The 25108-nt window shown below is 50.8% G+C and overlaps 1 protein-coding gene across 1 annotated transcript in view; it reads right to left on the reverse strand.

Annotated features, from left to right (window-relative positions):
- Positions 1-8944: 8944 nt before the first annotated feature.
- Positions 8945-25108, reverse strand: part of mmd (monocyte to macrophage differentiation-associated) — an 81039-nt gene continuing 64875 nt past the window's right edge. The window contains exons 3-7 of the mRNA XM_085964022.1: positions 22356-22516; positions 20910-20984; positions 20007-20108; positions 19329-19398; positions 8945-13390 (exon numbers count right to left, since the gene is read on the reverse strand). Of these exons, the coding sequence (XP_085820148.1) occupies positions 13187-13390; positions 19329-19398; positions 20007-20108; positions 20910-20984; positions 22356-22516 (612 nt within the window). The 3' untranslated portion in view covers positions 8945-13186. The remainder of the gene's footprint in view (positions 13391-19328; positions 19399-20006; positions 20109-20909; positions 20985-22355; positions 22517-25108) is intronic.

Below are 25108 nucleotides of genomic sequence, written 5' to 3' on the forward strand. Positions count from 1 at the left end.
AAAGCCAACATTCCATTGGCCTTCTTAATCACTTGCTGCACCTGCATACTAACCTTTTGAGTTTCGTGCACCAGGACCCCCAGATCCCTTTGTACTTCAGTACTTTCCAGTTTCTTGCCATTAAGATAATAACTTGCTCTACGATTTTTCCTGTCAAATTGGACCTGGGACACAGGAGGGCAGGACAACGGCCCCTGACCCCGGCCCTCGAAGTGAGGTCACTGCTGGGCACCATCGTGCCCACCGCCTAAATCAGGGAAACATGGGCAATTTGTGTGGCGTTTCATTATTCATCAGGGGTCACCTCGCGGATCTCCGTTAATTTTCATCTCACCCGGGCTCAGCGGGCAGCGCTCCCGCCTGAGTCAGGAGGTTGTCGGTTCAAGTCCCACTCCAGACACTCGAGAACAAAATCCAGGCTGACTCCACTGCAGTACTGAGGGAGTGCCGCATTGTCGGAGGGTCAGTGCTGAGGGAGCGCTGCACTGTCGGAGGGTCAGTGCTGAGGGAGCGCTGCACTGTCGGAGGGTCAGTGCTGAGGGAGCGCTGCACTGTCGGAGGGGCACTACTGAGGGAGTGCTGCACTGTCGGAGGGGCAGTACTGAGGGAGTGCTGCACTGTCAAAGGGGCAGTACTGAGGGAGCGCTGCACTGTCAGAGGGGCAGTACTGAGGGAGCGCTGCACTGTCGGAGGGGCAGTACTGAGGGAGTGCTGCACTGTCGGAAGGGCAGTACTGAGGGAGTGCTGCACAGTCAGAGGGGCACTACTGAGGGAGTGTAGCACTGTCAGAGGGGCAGTACTGAGGGAGCGCCGTACTGTCGGAGGGTCAGTGCTGAGGGAGTGCTGCACTGTCGGAGGGTCAATACTGAGGGAGCGCCGCACTGTCGGAGGGTGAGTGCTGCACTGTCGGAGGGGCAGTACTGAGGGAGCGCCGCACTGTCGGAGGGGCAGTACTGAGGGAGCGTCGCACTGTCGGAGGGGCAGTACTGAGGGAGCGCTGCACTGTCGGAGGGGCAGTACTGAGGGAGCGCCGCACTGTCGGAGGGGCAGTACTGAGCGAGCGCCGCACTGTCGGAGGGGCACTAGTGAGGGAGCGCTGCACTGTCGGAGGTGCAGTACTGAGGGAGCGCCGCACTGTCGGAGGAACAGTACTGAGAGAGCGCCGCACAGTCGTAGGAGCAGTACTGAGGGAGTGCAGCACTGTCGGAGGAGCAGTACGGAGGGAGCGCTGCCCTGTCGGAGGGTCAGTGCTGAGGGAGCGCTGCACTGTCGGAGGGGCACTACTGAGGGAGGGCCGCACTGTCGGAGGGGCAGTACTGAGGGAGGGCTGCACTGTCGGAGGGGCAGTACTGAGGGAGCGCTGCACTGTCGGAGGGGCAGTACTGAGGGAGTGCTGCACAGTCAGAGGGGCACTACTGAGGGAGTGCAGCACTGTCAGAGGGGCAGTACTGAGGGAGCGCCGCACTGTCGGAGGGTCAGTGCTGAGGGAGTGCTGCACTGTCGGAGGGTCAATACTGAGGGAGCGCCGCACTGTCGGAGGGTGAGTGCTGCACTGTCGGAGGGGCAGTACTGAGGGAGCGCTGCACTGTCGGAGGGGCAGTACTGAGGGAGCGCTGCACTGTCGGAGGGGCAGTACTGAGGAAGTGCTGCACTGTCGGAGGGGCAGTACTGAGGGAGTGCTGCACAGTCAGAGGGGTAGTACTGAGGGAGTGCAGCACTGTCGGAGGGGCAGTACTGAGGTAGCGCCGCACTGTCGGAGGGGCAGTACTGAGGGAGCGCCGCACTGTCAGAGGAGCAGTACTGAGAGAGCGCCGCAATGTCGGAGGAGGAGTACTGAGGGAGCGCCGCACTGTCGGAGGGGCAGTACTGAGAGAGCGCCGCACAGTCGTAGGAGCAGTACTGAGGGAGCGCCGCAATGTCGGAGGAGGAGTACTGAGGGAGCGCTGCACTGTCGGAGGGTCAGTACTGAGGGAGCGCTGCACTGTCGGAGAGGCAGTAATGAGGGAGCGCTGCACTGTCGGAGGGGCAGTACTGAGGGAGCGCTGCACTGTCGGAGGGGCAGTACTGAGGGAGCGCTGCACTGTCGGAGGGGCAGTACTGAGGGAGCGCTGCACTGTCGGAGGGGCAGTGCTGAGGGAGAGCTGCACTGTCGGAGGGGCAGTACTGAGGGAGTGCTGCACTGTCGGAGGGGCAGTACTTAGGGAGCGCTGCACTGTCGGAGGGGCAGTACTGAGGGAGTGCTGCACTGTCGGAGCGGCAGTACTGAGGGATGCCGCACTGTCGGAGGGGCAGTACTGAGGGAGTGCTGCACTGTCGGAGGGACAGTGCTGAGGGTGTGCTGCACAGTCAGAGGGGCAGTACTGAGGGAGCGTCGCACTGTCGGAGGGGCAGTACTGAGGGAGCGCTGCACTGTCGGAGGGGCAGTACTGAGGGAGCGCTGCACTGTCGGAGGGGCAGTACTGAGGGAGTGCTGCACTGTCGGAGGGGCAGTACTGAGGGAGTGCTGCACAGTCAGAGGGGCAGTACTGAGGGAGTGCAGCACTGTTGGATGGGCAGTACTGAGGGAGCGCCGCACTGTCAGCGCTGAGGGACTGCTGCATTGTCGGAGGGGCAGTACTGAGGGAGTGCCGCAGTGTCGGAGGGTCACTGCTGAGGGAGTGCTGCACTGTCGGAGGGGCAGTACTGAGGGAGCGCTGCACTGTCAGTGGGGCAGTACTGAGGGAGTGCTGCACTGTCAGAGGGGCAGTACTGAGGGAGTGCTGCACTGTCGGAGGGGCAGTACTGAGGGAGTGCTGCACTGTCAGAGGGGCAGTACTGAGAGATGCCGCACTGTCGGAGGGGCAGTACTGAGGGAGCGTCGCACTGTCGGAGGGGCAGTAATGAGGGAGCGCCACACTGTCGGAGGGGCAGTACTGAGGGAGCACCGCACTGTCGGAGGGGCAGTACTGAGGGAGTGCTGCACTGTCGGAGGGGCAGTACTGAGGGAGCGCCGCACTGTCGGAGGGGCAGTACTGAGCGAGCGCCGCACTGTCAGAGGGGCACTAGTGAGGGAGCGCTGCACTGTCGGACGTGCAGTACTGAGGGAGCGCCGCACTGTCGGAGGAGCAGTACTGAGAGAGCGCCGCACAGTCGTAGGAGCAGTACTGAGGGAGCGCCGCACTGTCGGCGGAGCAGTACTGAGGGAGCGCTGCACTGTCGGAGGGGCAGTACTGAGGGAGAGCTGCACTGTCGGAGGGGCAGTACTGAGGGAGCGCTGCACTGTCGGAGAGTCAGTACTGAGGGAGCGCTGCACTGTCGGAGGGGCAGTACTGAGGGAGCGCTGCACTGTCGCAGGGGCAGTACTAAGGGAGTGCTGCACTGTCAGAGGGGCAGTATTGAGGGAGCGCTGCACTGTCGGAGGGGCAGTACTGAGGGAGCGCCGCACTGTCAGAGGGGCAGTACTGGGGGAGTGCTGCACTATCGGAGGGGCAGAACTAAGGGAGCGCTGCACTGTCGGAGGGGCAGCACTGAGGGAGCGCCGCACTGTCAGAGGGGCAGTACTGGGGGAGTGCTGCACTGTCGTAGGGGCAGAACTAAGGGGGCGCTGCACTGTCAGAGGGGCAGTACTGAGGGAGTGCTGCACTGTCAGTGGGGCAGTACTGAGGGAGTGCTGCACTGTCAGAGGGGCAGTACTGAGGGAGCGCTGCACTGTGGGAGGGGCAGTACTGAGGGAGCACTGCACCGTCGGAGTGGCAGTACTGAGGGAGCGCTGCACTGTCAGAGGGCCAGTACTGAGGGAGCGCCGCACTGTGGGAGGGGCAGTACTGAGGGAGCGCTGCACCGTCGGAGTGGCAGTACTGAGGGAGCACTGCACTGTCGGAGGGGCAGTACTGAGGGAGCGCCACACTGTCGTAGGGTCAGATTACAGGGATACTGGGAGCTTTTTTAAAATTCGTTTATGGGATGTGGGCGTCGCTGGCAAGCCCGGCATTTATTGCCCATCCCTAATTGCCCTTGAGAAGGTGGTGGTGAGTCGCCTTCTTGAACCGCTGCAGTCCGTGTGGTGAAGGTGCTTCCACAGTGCTGTTAGGGAGGGAGTTCCAGGATTTTAACCCAGAGACGATGAAGGATCGGCGATATACTTCTAAGTCAGGATGGTGTGTGACGTGGAGGGGAACTTGGAGGTGGTGGTGTTCCCATGCGCCTGCTGCCCTTGTCCTTCTAGGTGGAAGAGGTGGCGGGTTTGGGAGGTGCTGCCGAAGAAGCCTTGGCGAGTTGCTGCAGTGCATCTTGTAGATGGTACACACTGCAGCCACGGTGCGCCGGTGGTGGAGGGAGTGAATGTTTAAGGTGGTGGATGGGGTGCCAATCAAGCAAGCTGCTTTGTCCTGGATGGTGTCGAGCTTCTTGAGTGTTGTTGGAGCTGCACTCATCCAGGCAAGTGGAGAGTATTCCATCACACTCCTGACTTGTGCCTTGTAGATGGTGGAAAGTTTTTGGGGAGTCAGGAGGTGAGACACTCGCCACAGAATACCTAGCATCTGACCTGCTCTTGTTGCCACAGTATTTATGTGGCTGGTCCAGTTAAGTTTCTGGTCAATGGTGACCCCCCAGGATGTTGATGGTGGGGGATTCGGCGATGGTAATGCCGTTGAATGTCAAGGGGCGGTGGCTAGACGCTCGCTTGTTGGAGATAGTCATTGCCAGGCACTTGTGTGGCGCGAATGTTACCTGCCACTTATCAGCCCAAGCCTGAATGTTGTCCAGGTCTTGCTGCACACGGGCATGGACTGCTTCATTATCTGAGGAGTTGTGAATGGCACTGAACACTGTGCAGTCATCAGCAAACAGCCCCACTTCTGACCTTATGTTGGAGGGAAGGTCATTGATGAAGCAGCTGAAGATGGTTGGGCCTAGGACACTGCCCTGAGGAACTCCTGCAGCAAGAGCACTTCAGCTAGTCCCACTCCCTCGCCCTTTCCCCGCAGCCCTGAACGTGTTTTTCCCCTCAGCTACTTATCCAACTCCCTTTTGAAAGCCACGATTGAGTCTGCCTCCACCACCCGCTCAGGCAGTGCATTCCAGATCCAAACCACTCGCTGTGTAATTTTTTTTCCTCATGTCGCCTTTGGTTCTTCTGCCAATCACCTTTAATCTGTGTCCTCTGGTTCTCGACCCTTCCGCCAATGGGAACAGTTTCTCTCTATCTACTCTGTCCAGACTCCTCATGATTTTGAACACCTCGATCAAATCTCCTCTCAATCTTCTCTGCTCCAAGGAGAACAACCCCAGCTTCTCCAGTCTATCAACATAACTGAAGTCCCTCATCCCTGGAATCATTCTCGTAAATCTTTTCTGCACCTTCTCTAAGGCCTTCACATCCTTCCTAAAGTGTGGTGCCCAGAATTGGACACAATACTCCAGTTGAGGCCGAACCAGTGTTTTATAAAGGTTCATCATAACTTCCTTGCTTTTGTACTCTGTACCTCTATTTATGAAGCCCAGGATCCCGTGAGCTTTTTTAACCACTTTCTCAACCTGCCCTGCCACCTTCAATGATTTGTGCACACATACCCCCAGGTCTCTCTGTTCCTGCACCCCCTTTAGGATTGGACCCTTTAGTTTATATTGCCTCTCCCAGTTCTTCCAACCAAAATATATCATTTTGCACTTTTCTGCATTAAATTTCATCTGCCACGTGTCCGCCCACTCCACCAGCCTGTCTCTGTCTTCCTGAAGTCTATCACTCTCCTCCTCACTGTTCACTATACTTCCAAGTTTTGTGTCATCTGCAAATTTTGAAATTATGCCCTGTACACCCACATCCAAGTCATTAATATATATCAAGAAAAGCAGTGGTCCTAGAACCGACCCCTGGGGGACACCACTGTATACCTTCCTCCAGTCCGAAAAACAACTGTTCACCACTACTCTCTGTCTCCTGTCACTTAGCCAATTCCGTATCCATGCTGTCACTGTCCCTTTTATTCCATGGGTTTCAACTTTGTTGGCAAGCCTATTCTGTGGTACTTTATCAAACGCCTTTTGGAAATCCATATACTCCATGTTAACCACATTGCCCTCATCAACCCTCTAACCTTGATGGGGAGACAGTGTTGGCAGGGGCCCAGCTGAATCTGACGCTGTCCTTGCCCCACACACCCACCTCCAGCAGGAGTAACTGATTAGGGACCCCCCTCCCCTGGCCCAGGGGCGCTACCACCAATGGTAGATCCTCTACAGCCCGCTCTATTGAGCCTATAACTCTCTCGGCCTGTGTGGGTACCACGGACACTTATAGCACTGAAGAAGGCCATTTGGCCCATCATGTCTGTGACAGCTCTTAGCTAGAGCAATCTAAAAGTGCCGCTCTCCCCCCCACAGCCCTGTATCTGCCTCTTCTTCAAATATATATCCAATTTTCCCTCAAAAGATGTAATCGTCTCTGCCTCAACCAGTCCCTGTGGTAAAGCATTCCCTGCTCCAGCAATCCGCTGTGTTAAGAAAGTTTTCTTAATTGCTCCTCACTTGATTAAATCTCCTCTTCACCTTCTCTGCTCCAGTGGGAACAGTCCCAGTATCTCGGGTCTCTCCTCATAACTCTAGTTCCCATCCAGGTGAATCTACACTGGATACTCTCTGTGGCTTTAATGTCCTTTCCATCGTGGGCCCCTGCACCCAGAGTCTCACCGTGGCCTAGCCAGTGTTTTGTGCAGACTTATCATCACTTCTTTATTCTTACGAACATACGGAAATGTCGGACATGAGAAGCCCAGCTGTTCCATCGCTCCGGCCCTGTGCAGTGATGGTGCCCAGAGTATTGTTAATCACAGCACCCACCAACCCCTCACCAGCAGTCTTGTGATGTCCTGGGAGAGGCAAAACAAACAGGTAATAAACATTCACAGCCAATTAAGGAGACAAAAATCTGGGAAATTTCTCCTCGACCCCCTTAGCTAATTAAAATGAGTGCGGGAGAGCACACTGGCCATGAATTATATTATGTAGTATTGCACCTACCTTTTCTAGACTGTGTTCTCTGTCCCGGCCAGGAACTGATCATGCTCTGTGCCCCTACTCATAAAACCCAAAATACTGTTGGCCTTTTTGTGGTTTTATCTACCGGCACTTACACTTTCAATCCCAGTGTCTCTCTGTTCATCCACGTCCTTCAGCCCCTTTTCAATGACTTCACTCCCACTCAGTGCATTAACCCACATTCCTGACGAAGGGTTTCCACCTGAAACGTTGACTCTATTTCTCTCTCCACGGATGTTGCCTGGCCTGCTGAGTTTTTCCAGCATTTGCTGTTGTTAACCCACATTAGATTCATCTGTCTTTCCTATCTCTGATATTTTTTATAACTATTAAAGTATTGAAAGAAAATGAAAAGAAACACACAGTCCCGATGATGTCGCTCCCAAGTGTTGCTGGCAGCCATTGTCCTGGAGATTAACCTTCAATTCCTGGAGACTCCAGGCCAATCCAGGAGGGTTGGCAGCCCCTAAACAACAGGAGCACAAAAGATTCAGAGGGAAGAGTAAACATGCTTTGCAACTCACAACACGAACCTCCAGCATTTGGCAGCGACGTCTCGGCTCTCCCTTTCCTTCATACCGAAAGGATCCTATCAGTCAGCTTTCATTCAGTGACAGCGCCTACACGAGATGTGATAAACAGACCCGATCCCAGGACAAGCCCTTCAGGTTGTGTGCATCGGGTGTAGTCACCGGTTAATCCAGCCTCGTGGGCCAAAAGAACATTCACAGCTCCTTTGATCTGACCTCAGTCCACCTTAAGCATCAGAATGCAAATCAAAGAATTGAAAGCAAAAACAGAAAAGATTGCAGGGTCATTGCCCTCAGAACATTAACCTGCCTTCCCTCGGTCAGATGCTGTAGATTTTCTGTTGTTGTGATCTGGAGTGCGCTGCCTGAAAGGGCGGTGGAAGCAGAGTTAATTGTAACTTACAGAAGGGAACTGAATATGTACTTTAAGGGGAAAAATTTGCACGGCTCTGGGGAAAGAGCAGAGGGAGTGGGACTTATTGGAGAGTTCTTCCAAAGAGCCGACACAGGCACAATGGGCCGAATGGCCTCCTTCTGAGCTGTATCATTCTATGAAAATTCAGCATTTATCTTTTATTTCATAATGTCCTGTATTTACAATTTTTAATGGCAGGATGCAGGAGTGAGCTCCCATCCCAGTGTTGTTTGGAGTATTATTGATGAGGATTGAGGCAATAACGTTATTTAAAAAAATTAAAAATAAACGATGTAACTACCGCTGGCTCTGTGGTGCAGTGAGATGCTTCGCCTCTCAACACTGACCGGTCCGAATCCTGCACAGAGCAATGAGTTAAACGTTTCCACATACTTTCAGCTCCAACCGTCCAACATGAAATGTCCAACTCTGTATCTACCCTGTGCTGTACCTGCCTTGGGAGTGTTTGATGGGACAGTGTAGTGGGAGCTTTACTCTGTATCTAACCCGTGCTGTACCTGCCCTGGGAGTGTTTGATGGGACAGTGTAGAGGGAGCTTTACTCTGTATCTAACCCGTGCTGTACCTGCCCTGGGAGTGTTTGATGGGACAGTGTAGAGGGAGCTTTACTCTGTATCTAACCCATGCTGTACCTGCCCTGGGAGTGTTTGATGGGACAGTGTAGAGGGAGCTTTACTCTGTATCTAACCCGTGCTGTACCTGCCCTGGGAGTGTTTGATGGGACAGTGTGGAGGGAGCTTTACTCTGTATCTAACCCGTGCTGTACCTGCCCTGGGAGTGTTTGATGGGACAGTGTAGAGGGAGCTTTACTCTGTATCTAACCCTCGAGTGCTGTACCTGCTTATTGCACCGGTGGTTGCTCTCTACCCTCGAGCGATGACACCGTGCTGTTGGCAGGAGCTGTAAACCCAATTGTTCTCGCTCACTCTGTACCTACATCATGTAAAAAGCCAGAACAAAAGTACACAAAATGCATCTTTTATTGAGCTGCAGTTTGGTTTGTTCAGATACACAGTACATGGTCATATAGAAAATGTACAACACACTCCCAGCAAAAGGCTCAATACATCAACTCCTCTGTCACATCACCACAGACTGTAAATGGGAATTTAAAAAAGAGTATTTGGAATACATTTAGATGGAATATTTCAGGACAGAGCCTCAAAGCAGAGACAGTTTAAAAACCCTCAGTAGTACAGTAGACAGAGAGACGCTACAAGGACACGCCTCCCCCAAGCTGAGCCTCTCTCTTTATAAGTGGTTTGATTTATAATAGTTCAGTAAAAATGTTAGCAGTGCAGTTTCTGATCTAGTGCATAATTTGGGGGCCGAATGCTCCAGGTGTCAAGACTGGGGACACATTGCCTTAAAGTAAGAGTCAGGAGTGGCGCAGACTATCCCACCAGAGGTGGGGTGACAGCTGGACAGTCTAATCGGAGCAGAGAAATGAATCGCCTGCATCTCCTCCGACTTTGGCCGGGATCGAGGGCTGTTGCAACTGGTGACCTTTGGCAGGCTGGCTGCCCCACCTCAACTGCTCCTTCACATGCTCCTCCAGAAGGAAAACAAAAGCTTTGTTCTCTGAATCACAGCTGGCCTTTGCAGGACAGGCCAGGCACTCAACAGGTGGGAAGGCAGGGACTAGAAAAGGAAAAGCAGCCAGAGAGGGCAGAGAAAGAGATCAGACAGCATTCAACGTCAACACCTGCCTGAATCAGCTGCTTACCACAACTTTCTTGTGCTCTGGGTGCACAGTAGGTGCATCGCATGGTGTATTTGTATGTTACACACACACACATAAAATAACCTCTGTTTAAAACAGCACAGTTAAACTAGGACAAGACCCGTTATCAGAGTCATGTACTTTCCCAAACCGCTGGGGTAAACAGTGCCCCAATTTACTGAGGGAAATGGGAAACCAAATCAACCAGCAATCCAGAGCCAAGAGCAAAATCCAGCATTTTCTTGGGATCCTCGATCTGGAGTGACCAGGAATGGCAGTTTCCTCTGCTCAATCTAGCAACTGATTTATACGTTGATGTGCTGAAGGCCCAATACTAGTTCCATAGGGCCTGTTTTAGGCAATTCTCAAGCTAGTGACAAAAGCAAAGTTCTTGACAATGTGTAAAAGTCCGAGGTCACACACGGGCTGGCACCTGTACACATACAGAGGTGATTTGCAGGCATTCCTTGAAGCAGGTGCAAGAATGTGTTAGGTAGAGAATGTGTAGAGTAGCACAGACAGTTAGCGTGCTAGAGGCAACCACTGGGGTGCAGCATTCATTGCTTGTAAACTTAGTAAACATTTCACACTTGGGGATTACAGCATCTGGATCAGGAATATAAAAATAAATTGTAGATACCCTGGTCATAAAACTTGGCATCTTCCAATTTAAATCCCCAAATAATTGCAAACTGCAGAGAATTCACAGCCTGTTAGAAAAGAAAACTGTATCTACACACAATCCTAGTCAAAGCGACACCACAAATCAGCAGCTTGTTTCTCACAAACATCACAAGTTATTAACGACCCCACCCTTTCCCTGATGCATAACCAAATTTGTCCAGGAGTGAACATCTGGACTACACCCCAAAACAGCAGTGGCACAGTAAGCCCTGGCCCAGCAAGCACTAAAGGAACCAGCTCCAGGTCAATGGTCTAACCCCTGATGCCCAGTAATGGACAGTACAAGCCTGGTAAATGGAATGATTCATCTGGCTGCTGCACATCTCAGGATCAGCTTTTGTACACGTACAGCACACACTAGGTAAAAGGCATTGATTCACCGATCTGGTGTGTGCGTGATTGTATATGTGTCTCACACACACACGAGCTGATATCAGAGAGCAGGATAAGCTGTGGTGGTGATGAGCCTGGGATCCACATAGCGGCCCAGTACAACACACACAGATGTACTGCTCTAGTCTGTGCAGCTAGCTGGTACCTGTGCTGAGCTACACCTTACCCAGTGTATACCGTTACTTGTACCCTGTTCTGTAGCTGGAATCTCTTATCACAGCACTTAGAACACCTGGGTAGCGATATTAAGCCAATGTCTCCCGTCCTCCCTTAGTGTCATGCTGAGTTACTGACCATAGCGTGCCACACAATATGGTGTTGAACAGGGACAACTTGCTCTGCAAACAGGTGTAAACTTTGGCACATCGCCCCACAGACTGACACACCCCCCCCCCCCCCCACACACTGCCCCCTCTCTGTAAATCTGAGCTTAAGGATATTTCTTAAGATGTGCAGTTTACTAAAAATACCACCTGGATTTCAGTTTTGATTGACAAAAAAGCACCTTTGAAATCTAAACGTGACCATTGAGGTATTTTACATGGAGTATTGTAACAGAAACACTGAATCAGGTTCACACTCTGCTGCTCGGAAGCACCACGTTTACCCTCACTGAGGGCACTCAGCAGCTGTGTGGAATTCAAGTGATTCTGGAATAGAGTCCACCCACCCCAGGGTGAATGGTGACCAGTCTCTCATTCTCCTGCTACAGTAGCTGCCTGTCACAGCCCGCCCTGCACAGTCAAGCTATCAGATATGAGCCGCTCTCCCAGTGGTGGGGACTGCAATCCGGGTTGGAGACCGCGTGTCTTGTTTTTTAGGGTGTGGGGGAGAGAGAGAGATTAAACTGTGCGTCAGAAGTTTAGGCTCCAGATTCAGTTCAGAGCAACTTGCCGATCCAACTCGTTACACCTGGTGCAGAAACAAAGCTGCAACTTCGGAAGGGCCACTTTGTAAGAATGCACTGGCTGCATACCAAAAAATATTTCTACATCATTGGGCAAAGTATTCACAAAATGTAAACCATTTATTGTTTAAGTTGAAATCACTCTGAGTTTTAAAATGGGGGAGTAGTCGCAGAGTAAGGGGGCTGCAAGGGCTGCCGGACAGACCAACTTAGTTTAAAAAAGAAAATGCAGAATGCAGAGCTGAGAACTGTCGTGTGCTTGCTAGAGCAGAACAAGAGAGAACGGCTCTCCCTCCTTTACAAAAATGAGGTAATCAGAATCTCTCCTGTTCAACAGTCCAATGATCACTTCAGGCAGCCTACTGCCTGATCAGCAGTGATTCGCAAAAAAGTGCCTAGGCATGTGTGTGCACGGGAGGTGCGGTTTACTGCCTGCCACACTGCAATGAGCCAGCAACAGGACAGGTCGTACAAAGTGCTTTTCGTTACATTCCTCACCATCAGCCCATTGCTGGAGTAGACAGAACCTGAATTATAATACTGTTGGGATAGACTCGCTCGCCCCCTTTGCAAGGTGATAGAGTACGTACAACAGGTTCTCAAAAAATGTCCTGTTCACTAGCCTCCCACCCGGCTGCGAAGGCACACTCGAAGCATGCAACACAGAAATACAGTAACTGTCAATTCATTCTTCACCAGAAAGCGTGATGGGAAACTACCAGCAATGTTTCCTTTAAGCTGCGCGGGTGCCTGGAGCTCCCATGCAGGCCGCTTGCTGGCTTTTAAATTGGAATAACCACGCATGCGCGAAAATTTGAATTGGCTGCGCAGCCACTTAAAGGGGCCGTGGACCCGAAAAAAATGACAGGGAACATTGACTACCAGCCCACCCAAAGCCCCGCCCTGAAAAACTGAGCAAGGCTAAAATTTGCGGCGGAAAGCAGAGGTATAAAATGCCACACTCGATTGGAATGTATCCGTTCGGTTTGCTGTGGGTGTTCGTGTCAAACCGTATAATGCCCAAGAGGCTATGAGTCACTTTATAATTTAAAAAAGTACCCTGCAGATTTGTTCTCAAGCTGGCTCCTCTCCTCCTCCTCACGCTTACTCCAAACCGTGTTTCATTTTCCAAAAAAATCAAAAACCAACAGCACGGCCGACATCTGGTAAATCACTCCAATGTCATCGAGTCAAATTGAAGTCCTTGAAATTTCATCAGAGCAGCCAGGAAGTTTGGTTGGGGGGGGAGGGAGAGGAGGTTAAAAAACAGTGAATTCAAAAACAATCCTAAAAAGCTAACGGACAGCAGCTGCCCGAGGGTCTGGAATTTCACACCCATCTCCTGAGAACGCGACCGTGTTCATTCACAGTTGGGGGTGGTCTAAACATGACTGGTCAGTGCCTCATGCTCGTTTTCTCCAGTCTGTTTCCACCATATTGTTTAAATAAACTGATTAACACTGTAACCGATGGCAACCAATGGTGCCGGCCTCGAGGTTATAAGTCCTTCCACGAGGGGGTTGCTGAACTCCGGTACAAGTATTTCCAGATGGCGTAATAGTGCACCGCTGCGGCCAAAGCCACGAAGATGTGCCAGATGGCGTGGGCAAAAGGAATGATCCCGTCACTTTTGAAGAACACCACTCCCAGACAGTACAGCATGCCGCCGTACATCAGCTCCTGGATCCCATCAGTGTTCGGCTGCAGCAAAACACAGCGCATTATTAGACCGAAGTCAAACGGCAAACCCACTCCTAGATTTATTCACTTCACTACCTCCACTGAAACAGTCTGGTGATGAAGACCTGTTAAACACAGGATAAAGAACTGGGGGAACGGGAGAAGATTAACAAAAGAATAACTTGGCTCAGCAATACTGTGCATTGATGAGGGCTGAGGGAGCGAGAGACATTTAGAACTAGCTCAGTAACATCAACAAGATACGGGTCACTCACTGTAACTGTACAGAGTCACTGTTTATTCAGGGTAAGGGTCACTCACTGTGACTGTACAGAGTCACTGTTTATTCAGGGTAAGGGTCACTCACTGTGACTGTACAGAGTCACTGTTTATTCAGGGTAAGGGTCACTCACTGTAACTGTACAGAGTCACTGTTTATTCAGGGTAAGGGTCACTCACTGTGTAACTGTACAGAGTCACTGTTTATTCAGGGTAAGGGTCACTCACTGTAACTGTACAGAGTCACTGTTTATTCAGGGTAAGGGTCACTCGCTGTGTAACTGTACAGAGTCACTGTTTATTCAGGGTAAGGGTCACTCACTGTAACTGTACAGAGTCACTGTTTATTCAGGGTAAGGGTCACTCACTGTAACTGTACAGAGTCACTGTTTATTCAGGGTAAGGGTTACTCACTGTAACTGTACAGAGTCACTGTTTATTCAGGGTAAGGGTCACTCACTGTGTACCTGTACAGAGTCACTGTTTATTCAGGGTAAGGGTCACTCACTGTGTAACTGTACAGAGTCACTGTTTATTCAGGGTAAGGGTCACTCACTGTAACTGTACAGAGTCACTGTTTATTCAGGGTAAGGGTCACTCACTGTGTAACTGTACAGAGTCACTGTTTATTCAGGGTAAGGGTCACTCACTAACTGTACAGAGTCACTGTTTATTCAGGGTAAGGGTCACTCACTGTAACTGTACAGAGTCACTGTTTATTCAGGGTAAGGGTCACTCACTGTGTAACTGTACAGAGTCACTGTTTATTCAGGGTAAGGGTCACTCACTGTAACTGTACAGAGTCACTGTTTATTCAGGGTAAGGGTCACTCACTGTGTAACTGTACAGAGTCACTGTTTATTCAGGGTAAGGGTCACTCACTGTGTAACTGTACAGAGTCACTGTTTATTCAGGGTAAGGGTCACTCACTGTGTAACTGTACAGAGTCACTGTTTATTCAGGGTAAGGGTCACTCACTGTGTAACTGTACAGAGTCACTGTTTATTCAGGGTAAGGGTCACTCACTGTAACTGTACAGAGTCACTGTTTATTCAGGGTAAGGGTCACTCACTGTAACTGTACAGAGTCACTGTTTATTCAGGGTAAGGGTCACTCACTGTGTAACTGTACAGAGTCACTGTTTATTCAGGGTAAGGGTCACTCACTGTGTAACTGTACAGAGTCACTGTTTATTCAGGGTAAGGGTCACTCACTGTGTAACTGTACAGAGTCACTGTTTATTCAGGGTAAGGGTCACTCACTGTGTAACTGTACAGAGTCACTGTTTATTCAGGGTAAGGGTCACTCACTGTGTAACTGTACAGAGTCACTGTTTATTCAGGGTAAGGGTCACTCACTGTAACTGTACAGAGTCACTGTTTATTCAGGGTAAGGGTCACTCACTGTAACTGTACAGAGTCACTGTTTATTCAGGGTAAGGGTCACTCACTGTAACTGTACAGAGTCACTGTTTATTCAGGGTAAGGGTCACTCACTGTAACTGTACAGAGTCACTGTTTATTCAGGGTAAGGGTCACTCACTGTGTAACTGTACAGAGTCACTGTTTATTCAGGGTAAGGGTCACTCACTGTGTAACTGTACAGAGTCACTGTTTATTCAGGGTAAGGGTCACTCACTGTGTAACTGTACAGAGTCACTGTTTATTCAGGGTAAGGGTCACTCACTGTGTAACTGTACAGAGTCACTGTTTATTCAGGGTAAGGGTCACTCACTGTAACTGTACAGAGTCTCTGTTTATTCAGGGTAAGGGTCACTCACTGTGTAACTGTACAGAGTCACTGTTTATTCAGGGTAAGGGTCACTCACTGTGTAACTGTACAGAGTCACTGTTTATTCAGGGTAAGGGTCACTCACTGTAACTGTACAGAGTCACTGTTTATTCAGGGTAAGGGTCACTCACTGTAACTGTACAGAGTCACTGTTTATTCAGGGTAAGGGTCACTCACTGTGTAACTGTACAGAGTCACTGTTTATTCAGGGTAAGGGTCACTCACTGTGTAACTGTACAGAGTCACTGTTTATTCAGGGTAAGGGTCACTCGCTGTGTAACTGTACAGAGTCACTGTTTATTCAGGGTAAGAGTCACTCAATGTAACTGTACAGAGTCACTGTTTATTCAGGGTAAGGGTCACTCACTGTGTAACTGTACAGAGTCACTGTTTATTCAGGGTAAGGGTCACTCACTGTGTAACTGTACAGAGTCACTGTTTATTCAGGGTAAGGGTCACTCACTGTGTAACTGTACAGAGTCACTGTTTATTCAGGGTAAGGGTCACTCACTGTAACTGTACAGAGTCACTGTTTATTCAGGGTAAGGGTCACTCACTAACTGTACAGAGTCACTGTTTATTCAGGGTAAGGGTCACTCACTGTAACTGTACAGAGTCACTGTTTATTCAGGGTAAGGGTCACTCACTGTGTAACTGTACAGAGTCACTGTTTATTCAGGGTAAGGGTCACTCACTGTAACTGTACAGAGTCACTGTTTATTCAGGGTAAGGGTCACTCACTGTAACTGTACAGAGTCACTGTTTATTCAGGGTAAGCGTCACTCACTGTAACTGTACAGAGTCACTGTTTATTCAGGGTAAGGGTCACTCACTGTGTAACTGTACAGAGTCACTGTTTATTCAGGGTAAGGGTCACTCCTGTAACTGTACAGAGTCACTGTTTATTCCGGGTAAGGGTCACTCACTGTAACTGTACAGAGTCACTGTTTATTCAGGGTAAGGGTCACTCACTGTGTAACTGTACAGAGTCACTGTTTATTCAGGGTAAGGGTCACTCACTGTGTAACTGTACAGAGTCACTGTTTATTCAGGGTAAGGGTCACTCACTGTAACTGTACAGAGTCACTGTTTATTCAGGGTAAGGGTCACTCACTGTAACTGTACAGAGTCACTGTTTATTCAGGGTAAGGGTCACTCACTGTAACTGTACAGAGTCACTGTTTATTCAGGGTAAGGGTCACTCACTGTAACTGTACAGAGTCACTGTTTATTCAGAGTAAGGGTCACTCACTGTAACTGTACAGAGTCACTGTTTATTCAGGGTAAGGGTCACTCACTGTGTAACTGTACAGAGTCACTGTTTATTCAGGGTAAGGGTCACTCACTGTGTAACTGTACAGAGTCACTGTTTATTCAGGGTAAGGGTCACTCACTGTAACTGTACAGAGTCACTGTTTATTCAGGGTAAGGGTCACTCACTGTGTAACTGTACAGAGTCACTGTTTATTCAGGGTAAGGGTCACTCGCTGTGTAACTGTACAGAGTCACTGTTTGTTCAGGGTAAGGGTCACTCACTGTGTAACTGTACAGAGTCACTGTTTATTCAGGGTAAGGGTCACTCACTGTGTAACTGTACAGAGTCACTGTTTATTCAGTGTAAGGGTCACTCACTGTAACTGTACAGAGTCACTGTTTATTCAGGGTAAGGGTCACTCACTGTAACTGTACAGAGTCACTGTTTATTCAGGGTAAGGGTCACTCACTCTGTAACTGTACAGGGTCACTGTTTATTCAGGGTAAGGGTCACTCAATGTAACTGTACAGAGTCACTGTTTATTCAGGGTAAGGGTCACTCACTGTAACTGTACAGAGTCACTGTTTATTCAGGGTAAGGGTCACTCACTGTGTAACTGTACAGAGTCACTGTTTATTCAGGGTAAGGGTCACTCACTGTGTAACTGTACAGAGTCACTGTTTATTCAGGGTAAGGGTCACTCACTGTGTAACTGTACAGAGTCACTGTTTATTCAGGGTAAGGGTCACTCACTGTAACTGTACAGAGTCACTGTTTATTCAGGGTAAGGGTCACTCACTGTGTAACTGTACAGAGTCACTGTTTATTCAGGGTAAGGGTCACTCACTAACTGTACAGAGTCACTGTTTATTCAGGGTAAGGGTCACTCACTGTAACTGTACAGAGTCACTGTTTATTCAGGGTAAGGGTCACTCACTGTAACTGTACAGAGTCACTGTTTATTCAGGGTAAGGGTCACTCACTGTGTAACTGTACAGAGTCACTGTTTATTCAGGGTAAGGGTCACTCACTGTAACTGTACAGAGTCACTGTTTATTCAGGGTAAGGGTCACTCACTGTAACTGTACAGAGTCACTGTTTATTCAGGGTAAGGGTCACTCACTGTAACTGTACAGAGTCACTGTTTATTCAGGGTAAGGGTCACTCACTGTGTAACTGTACAGAGTCACTGTTTATTCAGGGTAAGGGTCACTCACTGTGTAACTGTACAGAGTCACTGTTTATTCAGGGTAAGGGTCACTCACTGTAACTGTACAGAGTCACTGTTTATTCAGGGTAAGGGTCACTCACTGTAACTGTACAGAGTCACTGTTTATTCAGGGTAAGCGTCACTCACTGTAACTGTACAGAGTCACTGTTTATTCAGGGTAAGGGTCACTCACTGTAACTGTACAGAGTCACTGTTTATTCAGGGTAAGGGTCACTCACTGTGTAACTGTACAGAGTCACTGTTTATTCAGGGTAAGGTCACTCACTGTGTAACTGTACAGAGTCACTGTTTATTCAGGGTAAGGGTCACTCACTGTAACTGTACAGAGTCACTGTTTATTCAGGGTAAGGGTCACTCACTGTAACTGTACAGAGTCACTGTTTATTCAGGGTAAGGGTCACTCACTGTAACTGTACAGAGTCACTGTTTATTCAGGGTAAGGGTCACTCACTAACTGTACAGAGTCACTGTTTATTCAGGGTAAGGGTCACTCACTGTGTAACTGTACAGAGTCACTGTTTATTCAGGGTAAGGGTCACTCACTGTAACTGTACAGAGTCACTGTTTATTCAGGGTAAGGGTCACTCACTGTAACTGTACAGAGTCACTGTTTATTCAGGGTAAGGGTCACTCACTGTAACTGTACAGAGTCACTGTTTATTCAGGGTAAGGGTCACTCATTGTGTAACTGTACAGAGTCACTGTTTATTCAGGGTAAGGGTCACTCACTGTAACTGTACAGAGTCACTGTTTATTCAGGGTAAGGGTCACTCACTGTGTAACTGTACAGAATCACTGTTTATTCAGGGTAAGGGTCACTCGCTGTGTAACTGTACAGAGTCACTGTTTATTCAGGGTAAGGGTCACTCACTTTGTAACTGTACAGAGTCACTGTTTATTCAGGGTAAGGGTCACTCACTGTGTAACTGTACAGAGTCACTGTTTATTCAGGGTAAGGGTCACTCACTGTAACTGTACAGAGTCACTGTTTATTCAGGGTAAGGGTCACACTGTGTAACTGTACAGAGTCACTGTTTATTCAGGGTAAGGGTCACTCACTGTGTAACTGTACAGAATTGCTGATTAAGAGGAGCAGTCAGTTATTTGGGAAACTCATTGAAGGAAACAGAATAGAATAGAGCAGCACATCTGGATTCATGGGGCAATTAGATTCCCATCTGGAAAGAGAGGGGGCAGAGGTGGGTCGGTGCCATTCACATCAATCAAAATGGGCCGAGCAGTCGATACGGGGCTGGCGGGAGTCGGACGTGTGCAGGAATCTAATGACTTTACTGTTTCTAAACATTCTAATGTTTATGTCTATGGAGATCCAACAGCCCTGAAATGTCTGAGTTGATGAGTTCTACACTGGGGTTTGGCAGGGAATTATTCGCGCCACCTACCATAGATGCAACCACCACAGCTGGAGAAAATCCCATAGCCAAGTAAAACAGCAGCTCAATAATCTTATACCTGTGCAAAAGAAACACAAATGTTTGTATAAAATATACTTCAATTAAAATTAGGTTTGTGCTCTCAAATAATTAATGACACACTTCTAACTACCAAGATATAGAGGAGGGCTCATTGTTTAAATCATTCTCGGGATCTGGGCGTCGCTGGCAAGGCCAGCATTTATTGCCCATCCCTTACTGCCCTCAAGAAGGTGGTGGTGAGCCGCCTTCTTGAACCGTTGCAGTCGGTGTGGTGAAGGTACTCCCACAGTGCTGTTTGGGAGGGAGTTCCAGGATTTTGACCCAGCGACGATGAAGGATCGGTGATATATTTCCAAGTCAGGCTGGTGTGTGACTCGGAGGGGAACTCGGAGGTGGTGGTGTTCCCATGCGCCTGCTGCCCTTGTCCTTCTAGGTGGTAGAGGTCGCGGGTTTGGGAGGTGCTGCCAAAGAAGCCTTGGCGAGTTGCTGCAGTGCATCTTGTAGATGGTACACACTGCAGCCACGGTGCGCCGGTGGTGGAGGGAGTGAATGTTTAAGGTGGTGGATGGGGTGCCAATCAAGCAGGCTGCTTTGTCCTGGATGGTGTCGAGCTTCCTAAGAAACTGTTTAAGTGAAATTGCTTACTGTTCATGGTATAAAAAGACGTAGATGGTACCAGCAGCTGCCATGATCCAAATGAACCAACGCATATGAGATGCCAAGGGCCCAAGCTCTCGGAGATTCAACCTGCAAAAGAAAGATGTGAGAGGGGCTTTCAAACAGGGGGCATGTTCAACATTGCACAGCAAATGATCGAGGTTCACGGTTCACCTCCTCTCCGGAAACCACCCTCTCTTGTTGAGGTTCCACAGTTGCTGGCCTGGCTGCCCTCCAGTACTTTATCCTCGTGACTATTCTTCACCCATGAGCTTTAGCACTGAATGTCGGCGGGCTTTACATCAGAGCGAAGCCCATTCCTGTCTTCACCGGGCACACACGGACAGGAAAGCGCTCAGGAACGTCGCCCTGGCTGACTTTACCCTCTCTGATCCAGAGAACTGAGGTAAACAGAAGCATCTCGATTGGCACTGTGGCTAACTCAGCACAAACTAGAAACCGAACTTGTGTCCAAGTCCCGCCCGTTTCCGCCTCCCGCGTGCGAACCATGTCGGCTGTTAGCCACTGTATCAGCCAGGATATGACAGGCTGTCAGCACCAAGAGGGGCCGAACTAAGGGGATCAAAATTGCCGTGAATTTGAGCATCCCAGTCATGCGCACAGCGCCCTCTGGATTTCAGCGCTAACACTTGCCAGGAGCTGTCCAGCATGGCTGGTGAAAGGTTCAGTAGAGTCTGTGCCTTTATAATCACAATTATCTCCAGCAGCAAAGTAACACTTGCTACCAGCAAGATGCCTCAACCATTATGTTATCTGAGCCAGCTCCCCTGTGTCGCTCAGTGACTAGTCATTCCTGTGCTGTCTCCCCATGTTCCGGCCCTGGATGGAAAGCAAGCCTTCATTCACTGTAAAAAAGGTTAAGGCACTCACCACGGTGCGTAGGAAGATGCGATGAAGAAGTAGATGACGATTCGATCACACATGTGGAAACATTGTTCCATTGTTCTGTCAAATGGGACAAAAAGATCATTACCCACAATCCTTCCCACGTCAGTCATGCACAATCACACATGGAGCGAGAGATAGAGGGAGGGGGGTGGGTTAGAGGTGGTACAGGAGCATTCAGCTCACAAAGCAGGATTATTACAACTAAAAGTCAGCATGTTCACCAGAACCAGAGGCCTAGCCAGGTTTGTAGAGGTGAGGTGCACAATAAATGATTTCCCTCCTAATATTGAATTGTGTCCAGTTTTTTAAAAAGTCAGTTCATTCAGGAGGCCCAGTACATTAATCGGATCAGTAACATTGACCATCCCAATTTGTAATAAAAATGTTAGGGCTAGATTTTCAGTTGCTTGCGCCAGCAGTTAGCGCCTTAAGAGAAGTGATTTTCGGGCGCTATGCGTGTAGCGCCCGGGCGCAGCGCAGTTTGCGCCCCGCCCCAAATTAAGTTGCCCGTTAGCGCCGGTGCAAAGTTTAGCGGCCGCCCGGATGCGCGCGCAGAAAATGACGTCACATCCTCGTGCAACGCCCTTTGGCCGCCCCAAATCCAAACTTCAGTCGGACCGCCCCATTGTGCGGCTGGCGTCCAGAGCGTTTGTAAAATGGAACGCAACACACCCTGGGGAGCGCAAATTAAAGGGCACTCCTCCTGCACTATAAAAGGCAGTCTGCATGTGTTGTGTGGAAGGATCCAGTGTGTTGTTGTGAACGCTGTATTTATGTTTCCGGCCACCTCCTCCTCCTCCTCCTCCTCCTCCTGTTTCCCCCCCCCCCAGACTACATGCACCCTTCCCCTTTAAGAGCTCACTGGCACCAGAGTGTCTGCCGTGCGCTGCGCCCGAGCTCGGGTGTTGCGCTCAGCATCGCCGGCTTAGCGCCTAAAGATAGTAGTGGAACGCCTCTTTTAGCGCTCCACCAACCTCTTAGGGCGAAGCCACTGAATTTCCGGCAACGGGGCGCTACTTTGGGGCGGGCGCTAACTTCAGGCGGGCGCTAAGGTTAGCGCCCCAAAACTGTCTATACTGAAAATCTAGCCCTTAGTGTTTCCACGCTCTTCTGTGCTGATTCAGCACGCGTCAGTCGGGCCAACAATCGGAGCACTTCCAATTCAGCTCAGCCCCCCTGGGTTAAGAAGTGGGAAATCAGGCAGGCTTCCTCCTCCTGATCGCTACCTGGGACTCCGACCAGGAGTGTGAATGTCAGCTGAGGACAGGATCAGGCTCAGTAACATTCTCAACAGCCAAACTGCTCGCTGACTGTGTGAGCTCAGACACCTACAGGAGATATCGCAGGATGGTCTGTGGCCGTAAAACTTGCACCCCACGCAAAAGCCAACCCTTTCAGGAGTGCCGAGAAAAATGTTACCTGCATTACCTCAAGTGGCTCTTCTTCCAGGCAATGGTGTGGAAGACGGTGGAAATGATGAACAGCGCACACAGGCCCATGCCGTACATCCAGGCCGTGATCTTTTCCCACCGGTCGTCCGAGAGCCGATGAAGCAACGTGCTGCCGACAATTGCCGGAACAATGAGGAACTGGGAAGAAACACACACTCCGATTCAGTGGCTCTTGAGCCTTTCCCACATCTCTGACAGCTTCCTTTCTCCTTGGCCAAGGTTTCCTGCCCCCACTCAGGCCAACATTGCTGGGCAGGTGACCCGACCCCCCCCAGTGGCAGAGGGACACACCTTCCTCGACTTCTTCCATTCACTGTACTTCAGGGAATGGGAATCTACAACGGGAGCCCACCTAGGGTCCAATACTTGACTGCATTTGAGAATGCTAGGGCACTTGTGTGGCGCAGCACAGTGTGTGACTATACTACCGAACTACACACCAGAGAGAGGAGAGGGGCGGAGAGGAGAGAGGAGAGAGGAGCGGAGAGAGGAGAGGAGAGAGGAGAGAGGGGAGAGGAGAGAGGGGAGAGAGGAGAGAGGGGAGAGGAGAGGGGAGAGGGGAGAGGGGAGAGAGGAGAGAGGGGAGAGGAGAGAGGAGAGAGGAGAGGGGAGAGGAGGAGAGGAGAGGAGAGGAGAGAGGAGAGAGGAGAGAGGGGAGAGGAGAGGAGAGGGGAGAGAGGAGAGAGGGGAGAGGAGAGAGGAGAGGGGAGAGGGGAGAGGGGAGAGGGGAGAGAGGGGAGAGGAGAGAGGGGAGAGGAGAGAGGAGAGAGAGGGGAGAGGGGAGAGGAGAGGAGAGGAGAGGAGAGAGGGGAGGAGAGAGGAAAGAGGGGAGAGGAGAGAGGGGAGAGGAGAGAGGAAAGAGGGGAGAGGAGAGAGGAGAGAGGGGAGAGGAGAGAGGAGAGAGGAGAGAGGAGAGAGGGGAGAGGGGAGAGGAGAGAGGAGAGAGGGGAGAGGAGAGAGGAGAGAGGGGAGAGGAGAGAGGGGAGGAGAGAGGAGAGAGGGGAGAGGAAAGAGGGGAGAGGAGAGAGGAGAGAGGGGAGAGGAGAGAGGAGAGAGGGGAGAGGGGAGAGGGGAGAGGGGAGAGGAGAGAGGAGAGAGGAGAGAGGAGAGAGGAAAGAGGGGAGAGGAGAGAGGAGAGAGGAGAGAGGGGAGAGGGGAGAGGAGAGAGGGGAGAGGAGAGAGGAAAGAGGAGAGGAGAGAGGAGAGAGGAGAGAGGGGAGAGGGGAGAGGGGAGAGGAGAGAGGAGAGAGGAGAGAGGGGAGAGGAGAGGGGAGAGAGGAGAGAGGAGAGAGGAGCGGAGAGAGGAGAGAGGAGAGAGGAGAGAGGAGCGGAGAGAGGAGAGAGGAGCGGAGAGAGGAGAGAGGAGAGAGGAGAGAGGAGAGAGGAGAGGAGAGAGGAGAGAGGAGCGGAGAGAGGAGCGGAGAGAGGAGAGAGGAGAGAGGGGAGAGGAGAGAGGAGAGAGGAGCGGAGAGGAGAGAGGGGAGAGGAGAGAGGAGAGAGGAGAGAGGGGAGAGGAGAGAGGAGCGGAGAGGAGAGAGGAGAGAGGAGAGAGGAGAGAGGGGAGAGGGGAGAGAGAGGAGAGAGGGGAGAGGAGAGAGGAGAGGGGAGAGAGGAGAGAGGAGAGAGGAGCGGAGAGAGGAGCGGAGAGAGGAGCGGAGAGAGGAGAGAGGAGCGGAGAGAGGAGAGAGGAGCGGAGAGAGGAGCGGAGAGAGGAGAGGAGAGAGGAGAGGAGAGAGGAGCGGAGAGAGGAGCGGAGAGAGGAGCGGAGAGGAGAGAGGGGAGAGGAGAGGAGAGAGGAGCGAGGAGAGAGGAGCGGAGAGGAGAGAGGAGAGAGGAGCGAGAGGAGAGGAGAGAGGAGAGAGGGGCGAGGAGAGGGGAGAGGAGAAAGGAGGGGAGAGGAGAGAGGGGAGAGGAGAGAGGAGCGAGGGGAGAGGAGAGGAGAGAGGAGAGAGGGGCGAGGAGAGGGGAGAGAGGGGAGAGGAGAGAGGAGCGGAGAGGAGAGAGGAGAGAGGAGCGGAGAGGAGAGAGGAGAGAGGAGAGGAGAGAGGAAAGTGTGTGACTATACTACCGAACTGCACAATGGTGGCACAGGTCATTTTCATACTATGACCACCTGAATTGCGGGTTAGGGTGAGAACACCCAGCTATGGTCTGTACTAAGTTAGCTGATCTTAACCAGAATGGCAGGGGGGGGCACTAATTGGCCTTGGTGCACTATGGTTAGGGAAAGGGGGTGGGGGGCAGAGAGGGGTAATGATTCAGGGGTTGGGCTAATTGTGCACCTTCCAGCAGGGGCCAGCAGATGGCGAAGACAGTGTCGGGCTCAGCTTGATGGATTAAGCTGCAAACACTCACCATGAATAATGCCAGCACCCAGCGGCATTAATGCAGAGCAGGGACGGAAGCTGCTGGTCTGCCGGGAACAGTGTCATACTTACCTGTTTCAGCTGTTGGGCCTCACGGAGAACACTTACAACAACCACCAGTTATACAGCACCGTTAACATGGTAAAACATAAGAACATAAGAAATAGGAGCAAGAGTAGGTCATTCGGCCCTTCGAGCCTGCTCCGCCATTCAATGAGATCATGGCTGATCTTCTGCCTCAACTCCATTCACTGGCCCTATCGCTATATCCCTCGATGCCTTTACTAGTCAGAAATCTATTCACTTCTGTTTTGAATATACCCAATGACTGAGCCTCCACAGCCCTCTGGGGTAGAGAATTCCA

Source organism: Somniosus microcephalus, chromosome 21 (assembly GCF_052327205.1).
Source record: "Somniosus microcephalus isolate GS21.2 chromosome 21, FLI_Smic_1.0, whole genome shotgun sequence".
NCBI lineage: Eukaryota > Metazoa > Chordata > Chondrichthyes > Squaliformes > Somniosidae > Somniosus > Somniosus microcephalus.